Consider the following 18,813-nt stretch of genomic DNA (forward strand, 5'->3'; position numbering starts at 1 on the left):
AAAAAGAGTGAGAAATACGACACGCCAGTCTCAGGCCTGATTAACATGCTGTGTAAGCCCTTCTATGTAACATATTCTTCTTAATCTGATTTGTAATATCTTGCGATACAATGCACAAAAATAAAGCATGGAGTGCGAAGTAGGTTATATAAGTTATTCAGTCGGTGTGTGTGCACAAATATCTAAACAAGGTTTAAGCTTCGAAAGACATACACAGGTAAAGCTCACAGCATAGACACATGATGGAATATTAAGAGAAAATTCACGTTGCTAAGGTGAATAAAAATACAGCTGACTTCTCATAACTCATAATAGAAGGCATTAATCACCCAGCCAGCGATTACCCCTTGTTTCAAGATTTCAGGTTGGTAAGAATAGTCCTTCTGTTTCCCGCTAATTGCACTCACACACGATTTAAATAATGGATGCTCACCGAAAGTTCCACAGGACTCGCATTCCGTTTGATCCCATTCTGACCAGTCTGAGACGTTGCAGTCGATTGGACAGGACACGTTACAACGTGTCTCTAAATGTTTGGTTGATGGCTTAGTTTTCTGAAAAATATAAAAAAATTAAGACTGCAGAAAGTGACTGCAGGGTTCGCATATCAAAAATGAATACAAAGCATAGCATAAAGAATATTTATAGAATATACGACACTCCATAATGTCTAATAACAGTGATATTCATTGCAGTATGTTGCAGAAACAAAATAAATAAGACGAAATGTGGGTGAATGCGTTCGCAGCAGGGGTTAAAATACCTTGTCAAATATAACGAAATATGTCTGCCATAAGAATTTATTACCGCTTTTACCAATTGCCTACACTTAAACAGAATTAAACAGAGCAAATTCATTTCACGCACTGTGTATTGTACAACATGCTCCATTTTAATTTCCTTTCCAAGAATGCTCACTCAGATTGTGGGATGAGCAACTAGAGGATCGACTTCGAACTCGGATTTCTTCAAGCAAACAATGATGTCCACAGCGATGGGCGCTATATAAGAAATTATTCCATCCGGCAATGTATATTCTGCTGATGATACGTATACGTCCGTTATAACAGAGCTATTGCGCTATTTAAAGTAATGCTTGTCATAACGAAGTAAAGTTTTCTACCACTAAAATGATGTAGTAATGTGCATAATTGCCCGAAAGGAGATACAATTACACAAAGCAAAATATGAGAAAACAGCTCTATATAAAAGCTGTCTGCCATATCATTAACCACTTCAGCATATGACCGAGGTCAGATTCTGTAATGATTACTACAAATGCCTTGCAAAACTATGACTAAGTTTTGAGCACCCAAAGAAAGGGATTCTAATTAACAGTCAGAGAAAAAGATGGAGCTGAGCAGGTCATGTAATGCGCAGGCTAGATAACCGGTGGACCATTAAGGTTACAGAATGGGTGCTAAGAGAAAAGTGCAGTCGAGGACGGCAGTAGAGTAGGAGGGGCGATGAAATTAGGAAATTTGTGGGTGCTAGTTGGAATCGGTTGGCGCAGGACAGGTGTAATTGGAGATCGCAGAGAGAGGCCTTCGCAGTGGGACATAAAATAGGATGGTGACGATGATGATAAAAAAAGGCATGCTGCCACTGTTTAATATTGACACTGAATGAAACCTGCATTATTGTGTGAGAGGAGTACAATTCTCATGTATTAGTAACAGCCACCTCTTGAAGCTGTTTTAAGTGCACGGGTAGTTATCATTCAAATTAACCTCTTCAATTACAATGATGTGTGCTCATGGGGCACTGGGCTGTCTTGTGCATAATGAAAACAAGTTTGTCATGACTTGGACAGTCATATCAGGTGATTCGGCACTCTTGTCTAATCTTGCTCTGTAACTGGATCTATTGGGATTGTTGTGGTTATCTACGCAACCTGTCCTTATAAGGAATATGGCATGCAAAGCGCTACAAGGACAAAACTCCTAGTGGGGGTAGCAAGAGTGGTACTTTGGCCTTTCTAGAGTTCGCCCAAAAGCCTTTGTAGGGTTCACCTCACAAAGGCTGTGGAGTGGGCAAAGGCTGTGGGGTTAACTTTCGCTGCATATTGTTACGATCGGGGGTGGTGACCTTCTAGCCTCTCCTGCCCCACTGCGACAAATCGTCTGGTAAATCTAACAATGCGTCCCCCTCGGAGAGACCTACGGCACCAGCTATAGCAAGACACGTTCAGCGGATCGAGTGTTGCTTGCTGGTTCAATGTGGCCATCGTGGACAAATGGCAGCAAGTAACTCCAGGAAAACGGTGTTCTACAGCGTTTCTTCATGGAATCCAGTAACCGTCATGGTAGTTTGACAGACGCTCCAGCTAACTGCTGGGTCATCCCAGGAACCAAGACACGCCAGCTTGACTCAAGCGTGACAATCCATGTGTATGAAGCTCCCCTTCTTTATGTATGTTCAGTGAACAAAGGTGCGGGAAAGATTGTGTGAACCCTCGCCCTCAACGCGGGTCCTTTGGCGGCTTTGGACGCTCCGACTGGACGAAGATGGGCAGCAGATTTTCCTGGCCTAAGGATCTAGGGAGAACAGAGGGGGTTTAAGCAAACGTTTTCAGCTCCTCAGTGTGCTTCACTTCAGTCGTGCTAGACTTATGAGATGTAACGTTCTCCACTCTTCATGTAGATACTGCAAATAAACCCAGTGTTCCTCGGTTTTAATGACAAGACGTTCATCCCTTCAACAACGTCCTTAGCGCAGATGAGTCTGACGACGGCATGGGCCAGCTTCCCGTTTTGACATGCCCGACTCCAACTCTTACAATATAGGGCGAACGCCTCAAAGGCCAACGTATCACTGCTTCTAAGTTGAACTTGGTACCTGAAAATTCTGGTTTAAGCGCAGGAAATTTAATTCAAAATCATTTTTGATATTCTGGACATAGTTTGAAGCTGTGTACAATTCAACAAACCCATTACCAATTTATTCATTACTATATACTAATTAATTCATACTCAAGTAAATTTTCATTGCTTTTTTGTACGATTGTATCCTGTATGGCTATAATAAAAACGAACAAGTTCATATTTTTCTCGATGTGCAATGTCGTGAGGTCACACATTTTTAGTCAGAAATTTCGACTTCATAGATTTTTCTTTTTCATCAGGCATCCTTCTTGGTGAAAGAAAGTAAAAGTTTGTCTTCTGTTATACTTAAGTACAAACACATGTTGCAACTATTACTCCTGAAATGAATGAACATGGAACTGCACACAGCATGCACATAACTGAAAACTCAACAAGGACACGCTTACCGGATCGCAATAATCGTAGTCCACACGCAAACCGTCCGAGTCCCTGACGCAGTAAAGAGCCGTTTTGGAAACACCGCCGCCACAAGGTGAGCCATCGCTGACGACACAAGAACCCTGTGCTCCCAGTTCCCAGTGGTGTTTCAGACAGACGTCCGTCTCAACGAGATGGTACGGACAGTGCCTGCCGTGCTTCTGTGATCGAAGAACCCGACGAGTGCGGTTTCGCTCGGTGATATTAGCTCCAGTCGTAGGGTCCTGGAAACCGAGAGGGAATAACGTTATCATCAATCCTTATGATGAAACTGTCAATCAGGAAATTGCAGGCCATCATGAAAAATTCCCGATCCATCTTTCTGTTGCTCAATACGTGCTACATAAATGTATTTTCAAGCCATGAAGAATCCCGTAAAAGCACGCGAAAGGTGCGCGCGACGTGTCGTGGGGGCACAGTTTCGTGTTTTGTAGGCTTTCTTTAACGCTTGAAAATTAAAAAAAACTTTTATGTGGCAAGTATTGAGCAACAGAAAGATGGATCGAGGATTTCTGATGATGGCCTGCAGTGTTCTGATTGACAATCCTGCTCTGATTATAATATGTGAGAAGTTACTTGAATAATTTTAACTAATTATGTAATTATTCGACATACAAGAGGCAGCTTGACTTGCTCATAGTTTTTGGCAAACAACCTTATCTTGGTTCTGTCCAACTACGTGGCACTCGAATATTTCGAAATTTGGACACAAGTTATGTGGAACACCCTGTGCATATGGCTCGAAGAAATTTTGTTTTGTTTGTGTCCCGTACTTACGAAACAGTCCCTAAAATAATTACCAATTTGGAATTGTTAATGACTGAAGAATAGCGCATGCGTATCATATAATCAATGTTTCGACGAAACATCGGTCCGCGAGGAGCAAACATCGCCAGGAAAAAACCAACACTCGTTAAGAGCAGAAAATAAAAAAAAAAGAACTTGATGTTTTGGTACTCGTACGGGTGCCTTGTTTACGATGTGGACAAAGTACAGAATATCCTTTAAGTAGTGGTAAGATTGCACATGCTTCTTGCATAAACTTGTGGCCGATTGCCACGTATCTGGTTTTATGTGTGATCAGTAGATTGTTTACAGAGGAATTCTAGTAGAAGGCGGGAAGACAGTGATTTCGCTGTGGAGACGATACGCGCTGATTTTCAGGCGACGGTGTGACCCGTGTCAGCAACGTGTTAGACCAGTGCATTAGAAAATATGAGCTATGTGTTCACGTCATTCTGGTATTATATGAGACGCGGTTTAATATTTCCAGAGACAACAATGTATAATGCCTCACAGCCTGAGCGCTTTACCTTGCAGACTGGAAATCAGCACAACTCGACACCACCGATATATCGCTATCTTGCCGCCTTTCACTAGAATCCTTCTACATAATATCTACTGACCACGCACTAAACCGAACACGTGGCAATATGCCACAAGAATATTCAAGAAGCATGCAGAATACTGTCACCACTTAAACGGCGGCATTCTGTACTTTCGCTTCATCGTGAACAAGGAGCCCGTACAGGTCCCCAAAGGTCAAGTTCTTTGATATCTGTGCTCTGCTTTTGACGAGTTTTTTTTTTTTTTTTTTTGACAATGTGCCCCATATGTACGGATGTTACTCAGTTTACGGATACCTAATGTATCAATATAATCCCTCACTTATATGTCATAGTTACACTTCTGTTCAGTTTTTTTTTTTTTTTACTATTCCCACTTACGACAATGCGATTGTAAACCTGTGCTCCCTGGAAACAGGGCTAGCATGAGTCGGCTGCATTGGGCATGGCGCTATTAAAACGCACAACTGTGCCATTCAGTGAGCGAGTGGCACATAAGCTTTATGCTTACGTAGTAAATGTCGAGTTCCAACAAATAAACCAGTTGCAGCTGGTAAAGTTGCTCACCAAACACGATGACCATTCGGACCACTCGGAGACCACGCACTCTCCCGGACAATACAATTTGCACGGTTCGTTGTCGTGAGGCTTCCGCAGTGGATCGCAATCCTCTTCGGTCAGTTCTTCGTACGGGTCACCGTTGAGCACGGACATGCACCTTGGGTGAGTACAAGAAAAAAAGATATCATTTCTGCCGGCCAGTATAGTTCAGACAAAAAGTCAAGTGCAGCGTGAAAACAAAGCGATTTCGTTGCTCCAAATTAATATTAAGCAATTGTGAGTAGCTCATAAGATTACGAAATTCTTATTTACTATAAGTGCCCGTCCCTGTGATTACGGTAGTTACGTTCGATTATGCCAAGACTAAAACGCATTCATGATATCCCCTTTCGACTAACACGCTGAAAGAAATGTCCAACTACTGCCTAAACAATGAAATTTGTAGAAGATCCGCAATGGTAGCCATGCCAAGCAAGGTGTAAAGGTACTTTTTATTGGAATATTTAGTGCTTTATCAGTGGCCAACTACACGACAGCAGCATCAAAAGTGTGATCAACATAACGTAAAAATATTTGCTACACCAGTGTGCGGCCGCGTGTGCTCTCTTGTTCTGAAATACAAGGGGACAAAATTATACGTTATGCATTAATGTATAATATAATGTATAAGAATACATTATAGCATACCACAGCGTAAAACCGTATGTATTGTACTCAAAAGCACACAATTTCCATAACAGGCACAAGAAGTTTACCAGGTACAGAAACAAATGTCGCTGACGAATATTTATTGCGAATAACGAATTTCTACTTCCTTTGACATAACATCACATGACAGCTAAGTAAAGAATGCAACCGACCTGAACGTCACGAAGTCTTACAAAGGAAACAGCTTCGACGGGCTCAAGAAAAAAAAACGTTCGCAGTTGAGGAAAACATTTTGCTAGACCGATTAACGGACCAAAAACTGAGGTTCTTCTGGGACATTCGCGGCTATAATTTGAGCGCACCAGGAGTGTCACAGACGTACATAAGCTTTATGCTTACGTAGTAAATGTCGAGTTCCAACAAATAAACCAGTTGCAGCTGGTTTATAACTGAAAGAACTGAAAGCTTGGAATGGCTGAATTAGTTTCAGTTGAGCGAATGTTTTGAAGGTAGAGGATTCGACCGCCGAACTAGGACAAATTTTTCGTGTACTGCGAAGTTTGGTTTCCGAATTTATTGAAATGGTGAAGCCTACGCTTCTGGGCTGTTTGGCTTGTGTCTTGAGCGAAAACAACGCAAAATATCAGAACGTCAGGAAAAAAAAAAACATTCAACAGCGCTATTGTTTGTCCCTTTCTCGCGTCCTGTTATTTGTGCTGTTTCCACTCAAATCTTGAAATGGGTCCATCTGTTGAATTCTGCTGCAGTTAGGTGGACGGTAACATTTGGTTACGTGAGACTTGATTCAGTTTGCGAACTTGCGGGCCATTATTTCCAGTAACTCATCGCACTGATCTTTACAGCCATGACGCCTGATACCCGAGGGCGGTAAGAAAAGCCGTTTCTACAGGTTTTCCTGCACTGAACGAAACTTACAGAATAGATCTCGTCCTGAATCCTTCAACGCCACACGGGAGCTTCTTGCTCATATTCAAGGGTCGGCACCGGGTCCATCCCGATGGAAGCCAGATATTCCGCCCGCAGTCCATGAGGCACGTGCCGGTCTGAATTTCCTGTAACACGCACAATTACTCGCATAGGAACTGGGGTCTTACGTACAACCAACCCTCAAAAGGCAGCTGGACAGCCCCAAACAAGAAAGCAAGAAATTAGAGACGTGTAACTTGACGGTAGCTAAATATGAAAAAAAAAAATAACTATCAGTATGCGATAGCATACTTAGATTGTGGTGACAGTGACGTTTCGACAGCTGTGCGCCCACAGGTCCTTGCACCCATCCTCATTTCACAACGTGATGATCCTACGTATCTTTTTGCGAATTCGTGCACACTGTCACTCGATTGCTGTCGAGTGACAGTGTGTCACTCGACACACTGTCACTGTCACTCGAGTTTTCTGTTAGATGCCTCCAAAGTGAGTGAGGTTTGCTATAAAGCTACAAAAATTATGCATTAACTTCACTGTGGTTGTCAAAGTATGCGTACGCATTGTGCCACTTGCTCATCCCCATGCTGCCCGGGTGATTATCAATCTTATAAAGCTTGATCCAAACTGTATAAATCCTTAACAACCCTTATCTGTCGTTATCGGACTCGATCCGGCTCTTATCAACCCTTGTCCACCCTTATCGGTTTTCATCAATATTATCGAAGCCGATCCGACCCTTATGAACCCTTATCGGTAGTTATCAACCTTATCGCAATCGATGAGAGCCTCATTAACCCTTATCTGTCCTTATCAACTATTATCACTCCTTACCAACCTTATCGGTCGGCAAAGGAACGCCCCAATGGAACGGGCATCAAGCGACCACTGAAAAGCATCGGGGATGTGGCGTGTTTGGAATTGTATTTTGGCAAAATCAGAATTTTCCTGATGTCTCCAGAGCTCGAAGTTGACTCCACATGTGGTCCCAGAGATGGCTTTTATTCTATCACCAAATCTTTTAACAAGGCCTTCATAGAAACTGGTCTGCTTTGACATTTGTTTTGTACCACCGGTAGAACACATTCATATGGTTCAGATATATTCACCTTGTGCAAGCGTGGGTGTTTAGCCCAGGGGGTAAGGTGGTGGTGGTGGTGGTGGTGGTGGTGGTGATGTTGAAGCAGGCGGGGTTAGCCTGGCATACATAGCCGGCAATTGTTCCGCCTGATCCTCCTTCGAGTTGAGATCAGGGGTGTGTCACCAGGTGTCGATGAGCCCCGTGTCTCGCAGGAAGGCTATCAGCAGTCGCTGAGATCTCTTCCTGAATGCCGCGGGCCCTCCGGGGAAAACAACGTCTTCAAAGGTCCTGTGCGTGAGACCGCTTTTTTGTAGGTTGTCGACCATCGCTTTTCTTCCTGTGTCAAACTGTGGGCATAGCCAAATGAAATGTTCGATGTCGCCAATGTCACCACAGAAAACACAGAGTGGGGAAGCGCCAAGCCCAGTCTTGAATAACCAAGCTGGGGTGTATGCGGAGTCGGTCCTGATGCGGTATAAAAGCGTCGCTTGTTCGCGTGTAAATCCATGAGTCACCCAGGATTCGTGTGGATTCTTGTGCATCTGTCTAAAGTGAAGGCGAATTGCACCCTTAGGGTTTCGGAAAGCTTTTGGAGCTTTCACTTTTGGGACACATGTCAGCGCTAGACGTGCAAGGGCGTCAGCTTCCTCGTTTCCATCAATTCCTACGTGTGATGGAATCCACTGAAACCTTATGTTAAATCCTTTGCTCGTTAGGTCGTCGATCAGTGCCAGAGACTGCCTTGTAAATTTCTCTAGAGGTAGGCCCCGATGTAATCTCTGTAATGCTGACTTTGAATCCGTCAGCACCACGACATATCGTGCAGAAAAGGCCCGTAGTTTCCGCAAAGCCGCGGTGATTGCGGCGCTTTCTACTGTTGTAGAGGAAACTACGCGATCCAATCCGCCAGACCATGACACATCAAGGGATGGTATGCAGAATGCCGCTGCACAGCTATCTGTTTGTGCGCACACCGAACCATCTGTGTACACTTGTAGATGGTCTTGAAACACAGTGCTCAAGTGGTCCAGCACGATAAACTTGGCTTCGGCAGTTGAAATGGTGCGTTTCGTCGGTAGGTGGGGTACATTGAGGCTGCAGGTAACGTCCGGAAAAGACCATGGCGGGTCAAGACGACTTCGTTTAGGCCATTCCAATCCTAAAAATCGGAAGGTGTTCAGCGCCGCATGGAAATGTGAGCGAGTTCTTGCTCTTAGCCGCCGGAGAAGCGCCGTGCCTGCGCGTGACTCGCCCAGCCTTAATAGCTGCGTCAGCAAGGCCTGAGATGCCAAGAGGCGGAGTGGAAGAGACTCTGCCTCATTAGTGACTTTCTTGTTTGAAGCCGCCGTTGGAACTCCCATCGCCAAGCGATGTCCCTTTCTGTGCACTGCCTCCAAGCGCTCGAATTGACTCGATGACGGTGATATCAGAGGGAGCTGTTGAGAATGCGGCTTGTTATCAGTGCAGCGTTCATTTTAAGCATGGATATAGGATTGTTTCCCCAACGTACACCTGCCAATCGACGAAGTGCGTTGATTCTTTGCACTGATGCAGCCACAACACTTTCGACCGCACCACGCCATAGTAGCTTGTTGTCGATGGTGACGCCCAGGAATCGAACATGAGTTGCACGAAGAATTGAATGCCCTCTGATATTCAGCGAAAGACGTGTTGACTTGCGTCTCACTCCCGGGAAAAGCATGTAGGCTGATTTTTCTGCTGATAAAGATAGGCCAAGCGTCGATAAGTGGCGATCGATAGTGGAGACTGCGGCCTGGGCTATCCGGGCCAAACGTTTGTGTTGGTACCCCGAGATCCAAATGCAGATGTCATCTGCGTAGATGGACATTTTAACTGCCGTCCGACCTACTTTCAGGGCATCTGGAAGGCTGGCCATGGCAACGTTAAAAAGCAAGGGGGATAGGACGCTTCCTTGTGGGACGCCGAGGGAAATTCGTCGCTTGTCACTCATTATACTTCCGAGCTTAACTTGGACACATCGATCACTGAGAAATTCATGGACGAATCGAAGAGCATTTCCCGAGACACCCATGGCTCGGAGTCCGTTGATGATGCCTGTATGAAGCACACAGTCGTATGCCTTGGCAACGTCAGTAAAGATGGCGAGTGTGGAAAGGCCGTCTACGCGATGTTGCTCGAAATGGCTTAGTAGATCTAAGACACTGTCCTGGGCACTCAACCGAGGACGAAATCCGGTCATACATGATGGCAGTCTATTTCCTTGCTCAAGATACCATGTTAACCTCGTACATATTAGTCTTTCCATCAACTTTGATACGCATGATGTTAGCGATACTGGCCGATATGAGGTGAGGTTTGCAGGATTCTTTCCGGACTTGAGCACTGGCACCACCCATGCTGTCTTCCATGCTTCTGGGATCTCTCCTGTGCTCCAGACGTGATTAAATATGTCCAGAAGTGCTCGTTTTCGTTCATATGGCAGATTTGTCAGCATCTGATTGCTGATCGAATCGGGACCCACAGCACAGCGTCTTCTTAATTTGCTAAGTGCCAAATCCAACTCATGAAAGGTGAACGGCGTATCCATGGTATGAAGTGCTTCAGACAACAGAGGGTTCGATACTCCTGCTGATCTGCCAGATGTGTATACGTCTGCAAAATCTTCTGCAAGGGTTTGCAAATCTTTTCCTTGCTTTAAAGCAAGTGCTTCGAATGGCCTGTGTAGGCGAATCTTTCCGGATAGGCTATTCATTACTCCCCATATCCTTGTCATGGGAGTAAACGCCGATAAACTCTCACAGAAAGCAGCCCATTGAACTCGTCTCAACCTTTTTGTGTGACGACGGATGACAGCGTTGATCCTGTTGTATTCAGTTTTCGCAGATGGATTTCCCGTTTTTCTCATTAGTTTTCGCTCCATCTCCTACGCGCTGCGCAGAGGTTCTTTAGTTTCAAATCAGGGGTAGGGAAATGATCTGGCAGTTTCAACATTGAGGTAGCCACTCTTTTGCTCCGCAGCATATCTGCGAACAGCTCACCAGGGGATTCGTCCAAAGCTTCTCTGTCTGTGTCCCAGCGGGTCACAGCACAGAATTGTCGCCCAGCAGTGTGAAATCCGGTGATGTTGGTGAAGATCGGAAAGTGGTCACTGCCCATCCTGTCTGGGGCCGTTGTTGACGACACGACAAGGTCTGTAGAATGGATCACGGGGTCTATGGCACTCCATGAATCTGGTGGTCTGAAGAAAGTCGGTTTGCCATCGTTCGCGATACACAAGTCAGCAGCATCCGCGGCTGTGACAAGTTCCTTGCGTCGGGAATCTGCAGTCTTATCTCCCCAAAGCGAATGATGTGCGTTAAAGTCGCCACAGATTATTATAGGAGAGGGGCAACGAATGCAAAGGTCCTTTATGAACGCCTCCATGGAGACCTTCCTGCGCGGACTTATATACACCGACACCACACTGAGTTTTCGTTTTCCTAGGCACACTTGCACAGCGGCGACTTCCAAGAAGGTAGAACAAAGGTCTTGCACTGGTAAGGTGACGTGAGGTATTTCTCGCCTGAGGTATATCATCGCACTTCCATTTGCAAATGATGGTATACTCGGATTTCCATGTATGATGTACCCTGGGATCGTCCTTCCATTTGGGAGACCAGCCTCCGAGAGGATTAGAATTGGTATAGGTATGTCTCGAAGGAAAAGGGTGAGTTCAGATAGACGCTGTAGAATACCGGCGCAGTTCCATTGCATTATTAAGGGCACTTTTGGACGACGGAATGGACCAAGTGGGTGAGACATTGCCATTATGCTACTGAGTGTATGTGGAAGTAGAACAGAGTATTACTGACTCAAGAGCCAGCACTGCTTCCAGCATATCCTTCGTTGAGCTAGCAGGCATCTTCGCGACGTGGGAACGTAGTGCCGTGAACAAAGCGCGTATCACATGCTGGCAGTTTTCCTGCTGACTGTTTCCAAGTGGTACTTGAGGTCGGTTTACTGCGGCCGCATAGGTGCGTTTTTCGGACTCTTTTCGAACAGGCTTCTCAGCCGCTGTGACCGCTTGCGTTGGCTCAATAACTTCGTTTACCGGTGTGAGACGCGGGAAATGAGATGCGTACTCTGTTTACAAACCCGTTAGTTGTGGCGCTCTGGACGTCTTCTTCGTGTTCGATGGTGCGCTTGCACTCTTTGGACCCAGAACAAACAACTTATTTCTTCGCTGAGCAGCTGTCCGCGCAGGACATCGACCGTAGCTAGCAGGATGGTCACCACCGCAATTTGCACACACAAAGCTGTCTTTACTTGCACACGTCTTAAAGTCATGAGGTCCCCCACAGCGCTTGCACCTTTGTTCCCCACGACAGTAGTTAGCGATATGTCCGAAGCGCTGACACTTAAAACAGCGTGGTGGTGTCTCCACGTAGTCGACGAGCTCGTGTCTGGTGAAACCAAGGTTTATCTTCTCCGGGCGTTCAGAATTTGGAGCAAATGTGAGAACCACCGAGTTAGTGCGCCTTGACTCCCATTCAGATGACGAGGTTTGGACCCGACGGATGATTCTTCTTGCATGGAATACTCCCTGAGGTCTCAGGTATCGTTACTTTCGTTATTTTCTGGTAATATTACTGGTCAGAACGGTTCAAGACGTCTGTCGACTCGATACCCGATACCTGAGCCCAGGGGGTAAGGCACTCGGCCACTAAGCGTGGGATTGTAGTGTTTGAAACTCATCACCACCACCGTTTTTCCTTTCGAATTTATTTCCGTTTTTCCTTATGGAACCCATCGTGTTACACGTTACGTACCGTCAGATAGACCGACGGACAGATTTCCCGGGTGAGTCGCCTCAGAATTTGTGGTCAAATTTTGACCAGAACCCTATCTGTGTAAGCTAGGGCGCATTTTAATTACATTTATCAAAACCATCTACGTCAGATTACATCGCGTAAGCCATCTTCCAGACGTCTCTCCTGCTCCTGTGGCCCCTAAAAAATGTCCTGCATTCTCATCCGCGTCAGCTTGAACAGAGGAAAAGAAAACAGATACATTTTTACAACGGCAGAGTAAGACAAAATATATCACTGCGTGTTAAAGTCGTTTTGTTTTCTTGCTTTTATCTTCAGCAATTGGACAGTTGTGAAACCATTGCACGTAGAAACTACGCTGATTCAAGTATCTTTTCCAAGAAACCGAGAGCACTGTCAAGCTCTGTAGGACTACTTGACGCAGTAATACGTGTCCAGAAGGTTCGCCCCAGTAGCTTTCCCTTCATTGTGAAAGAAAGCGTGTGAGAGAAGGAAAATAATAAATCAATCAATAAATAAACTGGGTTTTTTGTAAGAGGCAACAAATAAATGGCGCTCACCATGTCGTTCGGTGCAGCGACAGGGCAGGGCCTTCCTCGGTACTGGTGCCAGCGGACAACCCTGCGAGTTCGCGTGCGGGTGCCTCCTCCGCAAACGGCATCGCACCGCGACCACGGAGACCACTCGCCCATGACGCAGTCTACGGGACAGGGCTCCTTGCAGGTCACATTCTCGAACCCTAGTAAACAGTATTAAAGAATCGTGAATGAATGCAGGGGTTTCAGCAGCTGTACGGATCACTGACAACGTGGAATTTGAGCTTTTCATAAAGAACGGCTTAACCCCTTTCGAAGAACACGCAAACTAACTTGCGGGCTCAATACATGGCTGATGCCAACCAGTGATTTTAGGTATACTGAGAGTCATGAAAAATAACACAAGGACAGGTTAAAGCAGCAAACATTCAAAAGGAACATTCAGTAATATGAGGACACTGTAACTTTTACAGGGAATGCTATAAAAAACAAAAACAAAATGGACCAAGTACCACATAAGTTCTTTCACTTTGTTGTTGATTTATTATTGTCTCGTGCATCGGGAAGTAGTACAGCAGCAACAGTTGAGAGGCATTATTGTACTATTTCTCGTAAGGTTGCCCCCCCCCCCCCCCCACTCCAAATTCGAGTGCATATCCAGGTTTAGTCAAAGGCAATGCGATCAACAGAGAAAGAGATCTCTCAAGTTTTTGACATCTATTCAACAGCTTCAAACCCCAGCACGTATACGCCCTTTCGGAATTATCGTTTGCTAGACAGTAATCTGCGTGTCTAATTGATGGTGATGGCAGAGATAGTGCTACACAGACATGCTTGATTTTAATTTTGCTGATTTGCGCAGATTATATCAGGCGTAGGACAGGTAAAGAGGGCGCAGGTGATAGCACGAAAAGGGCCACTTATCTAATCTGACGCGGCTTCCCAGTGACTAACAATCTGAACGTTTCGCTATGGGAGATATGCATAAGCATGAGACACATACCCGTAGATCCGCACGCGTGTGCGGTTGCCGAAGTCAAACGCAAACGATAGCCAGTGCCGCACGACGCCTCTCCCTGCAGGATGCAGTCGCTCCAAGGTGCGTTTATCACTTTCACACTTTGCTTCGGTGGACATGGTCTTTCTTCAGTGAGACTCACAAGGCAATTTGGGCTTGACACACCTAGAATAAAAATTTGACACGCTTGCAAGTCGGATGCACACGGGTCGTGAGGAAAACAAAGCTGTTTCTAAAGCTTGTCATAGAACACTGCAGTGGAAGCAAGAAATTTTCGTGTGAGCATTTCTGATTAAGAAATTTTTTTTGTAACCATGACATCTAAGCAGCGACAAAACAGGAATATATCATATTCAACACAGGTACTTTAGACTATTGGTTTATGCTTGGTTAGGGAGCGCACAACACCTCCTAGGTGATTCATCTAGTTACAGAGGAGCATTCGTACCCGGTAACCGGACAGCGCTGGTGATGCTATGCTGGCGATCGCGGCATTATGCCCACCGCTCTGCAATCCTATTTACCTTTCGCGCTGTTTCTTTTCCCTATTTTTTAGTTGATGCTACATTTTGGCCATGTGCCGACTTCGCTAACTCTGTTCTCTTGAGGCAATGGAGCTCACCAATGAACTGTCGAGTTCTGCGGCTGACAGCGTCTTTGTCACAGGCGTTAGCACTGTCCCCCTCAGGGCACGGTGACCACGGCGACCATTCTGACACGGCACACTGGTCGTGGCAGCGAACGTGGCATACCCGGTGCGCAGCGGGTGCTGATAGCACCGGCGCACGCGAGCTCACCACCACGCTTGTCAGGTTGATGCACAACGCTGGTTCCACGGGAATGCTGTTAGAGTCCACGCACGTCACATCTGAAATGTGAAAAACAGTGTACGTTTAGGAGTTCATAAATGCCTTTACTGCTCACAGAAGTTTACATCAGGCTACGGCCACCAGAACACGTGGAACTTCGTATTATATTATAGAACAAGACAAAACACAGAAACTGCAAGACCTCCTGCAGAAAGAAAAAGATCGGAAGCGCGCCGCAACGTCCAATCATCGGATGTTGTCTTGACTATACTAGCAATGTTACGTTGAAAAATCGTTTCTCGTCAAAAACAAAAGGAAATAACCAAGAAGCGTTCTTCTGATGACATCCTGCACTATCGCTGCAAAGTGTAACGCGAGTAAACAGGCACACTGATTTATAGACGACGAAAAGGAGGCAAACTGGATTGTGTGAAGCTGAAGGGAAATATATTAAGTTGAAGCAATCCCTCTAGGTGCGAGTACAATGCAGCAAAATAAATAAACGACGAAAGAAGTAAATTAAACGCTCTTCTTGGCATCTTCCTTCTCTGAGAGGCAGAACAGAAGGCAGTCTTCAACGACAATAAGCCCCACCCAACATCCTCCTTCCCAGGTCGACAAAATGTATTCAGGAATCTCTATGTTACTCTGTTCTTTCTGGGTGGGCTATAGCATAAAAATAGAAGGCAGTCTCTTGATGTTGTAGAAAGAAGCTTCTCTAAATTTTTTGCTTAATGTAAGTCCATAACGCCTGGGCATAGTGAGTTGCTAACGTGAGATTTTTCTCCAGATGGCAGCACAAAACCCATTACACAGACACTTGCCATCTTCACTATCGTTGTGTCGTGTAATGCTGAGGCACTCACCCCTTGACTGCCAAAGAAAAAAAAGTATTTGAAAGGAAAATCCCTGCTAAAGCTTGCTCTCAGAGATGCCATTGTTCGTGTTCGGTGGTTCTGACATCGCTGTAGTACTAGGTTCGGGCTCTAACTGTTGGCGCGAAGACTGCAGCTTGCTGGTTTTCTCTCGTGCCTCTTTTTGGGAACATATTTTCCGTAATAATTTGTAAATTTCGAAGGCTGCCGTCCACCCGTTCCTAACGACTAGCATTAGGAATTCTGACTAGCTGTGCGGCAAAACCAACTACAAGATGCAGCGTCACAGTGAGCCGGGATAGACGGCGCGCTATGCGCGAAGGTCTGTGGAAAAATATCACTCGCCAGTGAAGATGAGTGTTCAGGGAAGTATTCGCGATAGCAATGTGGGAAATAAATAGGAAAAAAAAATGAAGAGTTTATTGCCATAACTACCTGCCGCCCATCTGAGGCCGTATTCTCGATCCATAACTTCCGTAGGTGCTCTCACTTTCGAGTGGCATGACGTTCACCACTATCTATCACTGCCACAACGGCCATCCGGTCAATCAACTGACAAACTATGTGACATAAAAACAATTGCGATTGGAGGTGCGTCATTTGTTAGGCAATATTTTATTCAGCTGACTTCTCCACTCGATACGTATGCATATACATCTCTTGTAATTCTTACCTGATTACCGAAATGAAATTGTTACGAGTGGACGTTCTTGAAAGTGAAGAATCGAGAGAAATGTCCCTGCGTATCTCTGTCGCACGCCGGTATTCGATACTTGCTTAGGGCCGTTTTAATCTTTCCATGTTGATTTCTCGGCAAGGGCAAACGACTCACTGCGCACTTGGTGTCCGCTTCCGCAACGGGCATCCGGAGCAAAGACGCACTGTGACCATGGCGACGTGCTCCAGCGGTAGGGGCCCCGACCCAGCTGCGAGTTGCGTCCCAGCAGGCACCAGGCCTCACCGTCGGTGGGGCGACAGAGCCTCACTTCGCGGAGGCTCTGCCAAGGGCACGGTTGACCACCCGGAGTCTCACGCCGAAGCACGAACCGCTCGCGTACCAGCACGGGCTCGGCCCCTGCTTACGCGCAAGCGTTCCGGGCATTGGAAAACAAAAGTGAGCCCAACGTCACTGGCGTAGGTGCGCACATTTGTGAAACAGAACGGATAGCCAGGTAAAATACACGGGGAACGCGGGAGATGGAAATTCAAGACGGTGAGCAAAATGAGAATAAGGTGAAAGCGAACGTTTCGACAAGTCCACTTGTCTTTTCTTTAAGGCGACATATGCTATTTGGCCTTGAAAAAGACATGTCCACTCGCCGAACCGTTGGCTCCTGCTTTCACCTTGTTCCCACGCTATGTCTCCTTGAAAAAGACAAGTTCACTTGCCGAAACGTTGGCTCCCGCTTTCACCTCGTTCTCATTTTGTTCATCAGAAGAACGGATAGGGAACTTAATTGCTTGTATTACAAGAACGTCTACGCAACTTGTGCCCTCTCTTTTCTCTTGATAGCTTGATCTGTTAAAGGGTGGTGGGGGAATGAAGCATTTATTTTTATTACCATTAGTATTATTACTATTTTAAATAGTTTCATAAATATGATTCAGTCGTACAACAATACTCCTACTAATGTTTGTGATTACACATATATGGGCCACATATGACACACAAGAAGCGTCAGACAAGGCAACAGTCTCCACGGTCCCGTGAAAACAAAATTAAAGCTCCATTAAGGATAGCATCTCGCCGATTGTATTGCCACTTTACATGTAGCGAGCACTGTTTGTGATTGTAGGTTAGGCTTCACTAAAATTTCTGCTCTATCACATTTGGAACTCTGTGAGCAGTCCGAAATTACGAGCTGTGCAGTGACGGCGGCAAGTTGTTACATTCGTGAGTACACCGCCATAAACACAATCAGAAATTCCACACGAAATCACCTTTCCTTGGTTTGCCTGCAAAGAAACCAATCACTTGACCTTAAGAGAATTGGTTGTGTGCACTAACTCGTAAGGTGAAGGAAGTTGTTTTTCTTGCTCTTTTACAATGGCATATAGAATGTGCAAGCTTCTGCATCTTTAAGAAATCAAACCGTCTGGCGATAACTTACAGTTTCACGCAATCGCTTGCGCGTCCTGACTCTTACGCTACGGCGTACGTCTCAGTAATAGCGCCACTTTAAAGCTTCGGGCAACGGCTGCCTGTCTAAAGGTTTGAGTTCTCATTCGTAGCAAGTATTTGTGACAAAGCCTGTCCTTTATCCTCAGACGGAAGAGGGCTACCAACAAGCTGAAAGCATATCCTAATCGTCTCATACAAGAAGGAAGTGAATGGAGAAAAGCGTGGCAGCAAGCCAGCGACCATTACCGCTCCAACGGGCAGTCCTCCATCCTGTTACGTATTTGCTCGCCAGCAATGAACACTGACGTTGAGTGCTCGCCGGCCGTTTCAAGACGTCAAGGACAAAGTAGACAAAGGCCTTACGCAACGGTCCTACGAAACAAAGTGACACAAGTAGGAAGCTATTCGCTCTTCACGACGTTGTATAAAGTATTAGCGGTGACATTTGTATAGCAGCAGTCTATTTTTTTCGAGGGCTTCACATGTAAAAGAAGTCGGCAATCAGGAAGATTGTCATAGATGGGGAAAAGCGAAAGCACTGAGTGCGACTTCAGCAAAGGGCAGAAGACGAAAAGGCCGATTGACGTGGCCAGGCTTGTCTTCACGCTTCCGCGCACTTTCACCGCGGAAATGACGTCCAAGAAAGTGAGGAGATGCGACACTATGTCACACCCGTCGACGCCTCCTTGTTTATTCGTCGGACGTTCTTCTGTTTGCTTTCTCAGCTGCTACGCTCGCAACGATAGAACTTCACGAAAGCCCTATTCAGTGCACAATACA

At 45.7% G+C, this 18,813-nt stretch overlaps 1 protein-coding gene across 6 annotated transcripts in view; it reads right to left on the bottom strand.

Moving 5' to 3' along the window:
- Positions 1 to 18,813, bottom strand: part of LOC126531446 (thrombospondin type-1 domain-containing protein 7B-like) — an 834,929-nt gene that overhangs the window by 179,800 nt on the left and 636,316 nt on the right. For all 6 annotated transcript variants that reach the window (XM_072288436.1, XM_055071177.2, XM_055071178.2 and 3 more), the window contains 8 exons: positions 16,744 to 16,986; positions 14,850 to 15,095; positions 14,213 to 14,392; positions 13,234 to 13,412; positions 6,794 to 6,930; positions 5,216 to 5,366; positions 3,272 to 3,526; positions 434 to 554 (listed from right to left, as the gene is read on the bottom strand). In XM_072288436.1, coding sequence (XP_072144537.1) covers positions 434 to 554; positions 3,272 to 3,526; positions 5,216 to 5,366; positions 6,794 to 6,930; positions 13,234 to 13,412; positions 14,213 to 14,392; positions 14,850 to 15,095; positions 16,744 to 16,986 — 1,512 coding nt within the window. The remainder of the gene's footprint in view (positions 1 to 433; positions 555 to 3,271; positions 3,527 to 5,215; positions 5,367 to 6,793; positions 6,931 to 13,233; positions 13,413 to 14,212; positions 14,393 to 14,849; positions 15,096 to 16,743; positions 16,987 to 18,813) is intronic.

This window comes from Dermacentor andersoni, chromosome 5, assembly GCF_023375885.2.
Source record: "Dermacentor andersoni chromosome 5, qqDerAnde1_hic_scaffold, whole genome shotgun sequence".
Lineage (NCBI taxonomy): Eukaryota > Metazoa > Arthropoda > Arachnida > Ixodida > Ixodidae > Dermacentor > Dermacentor andersoni.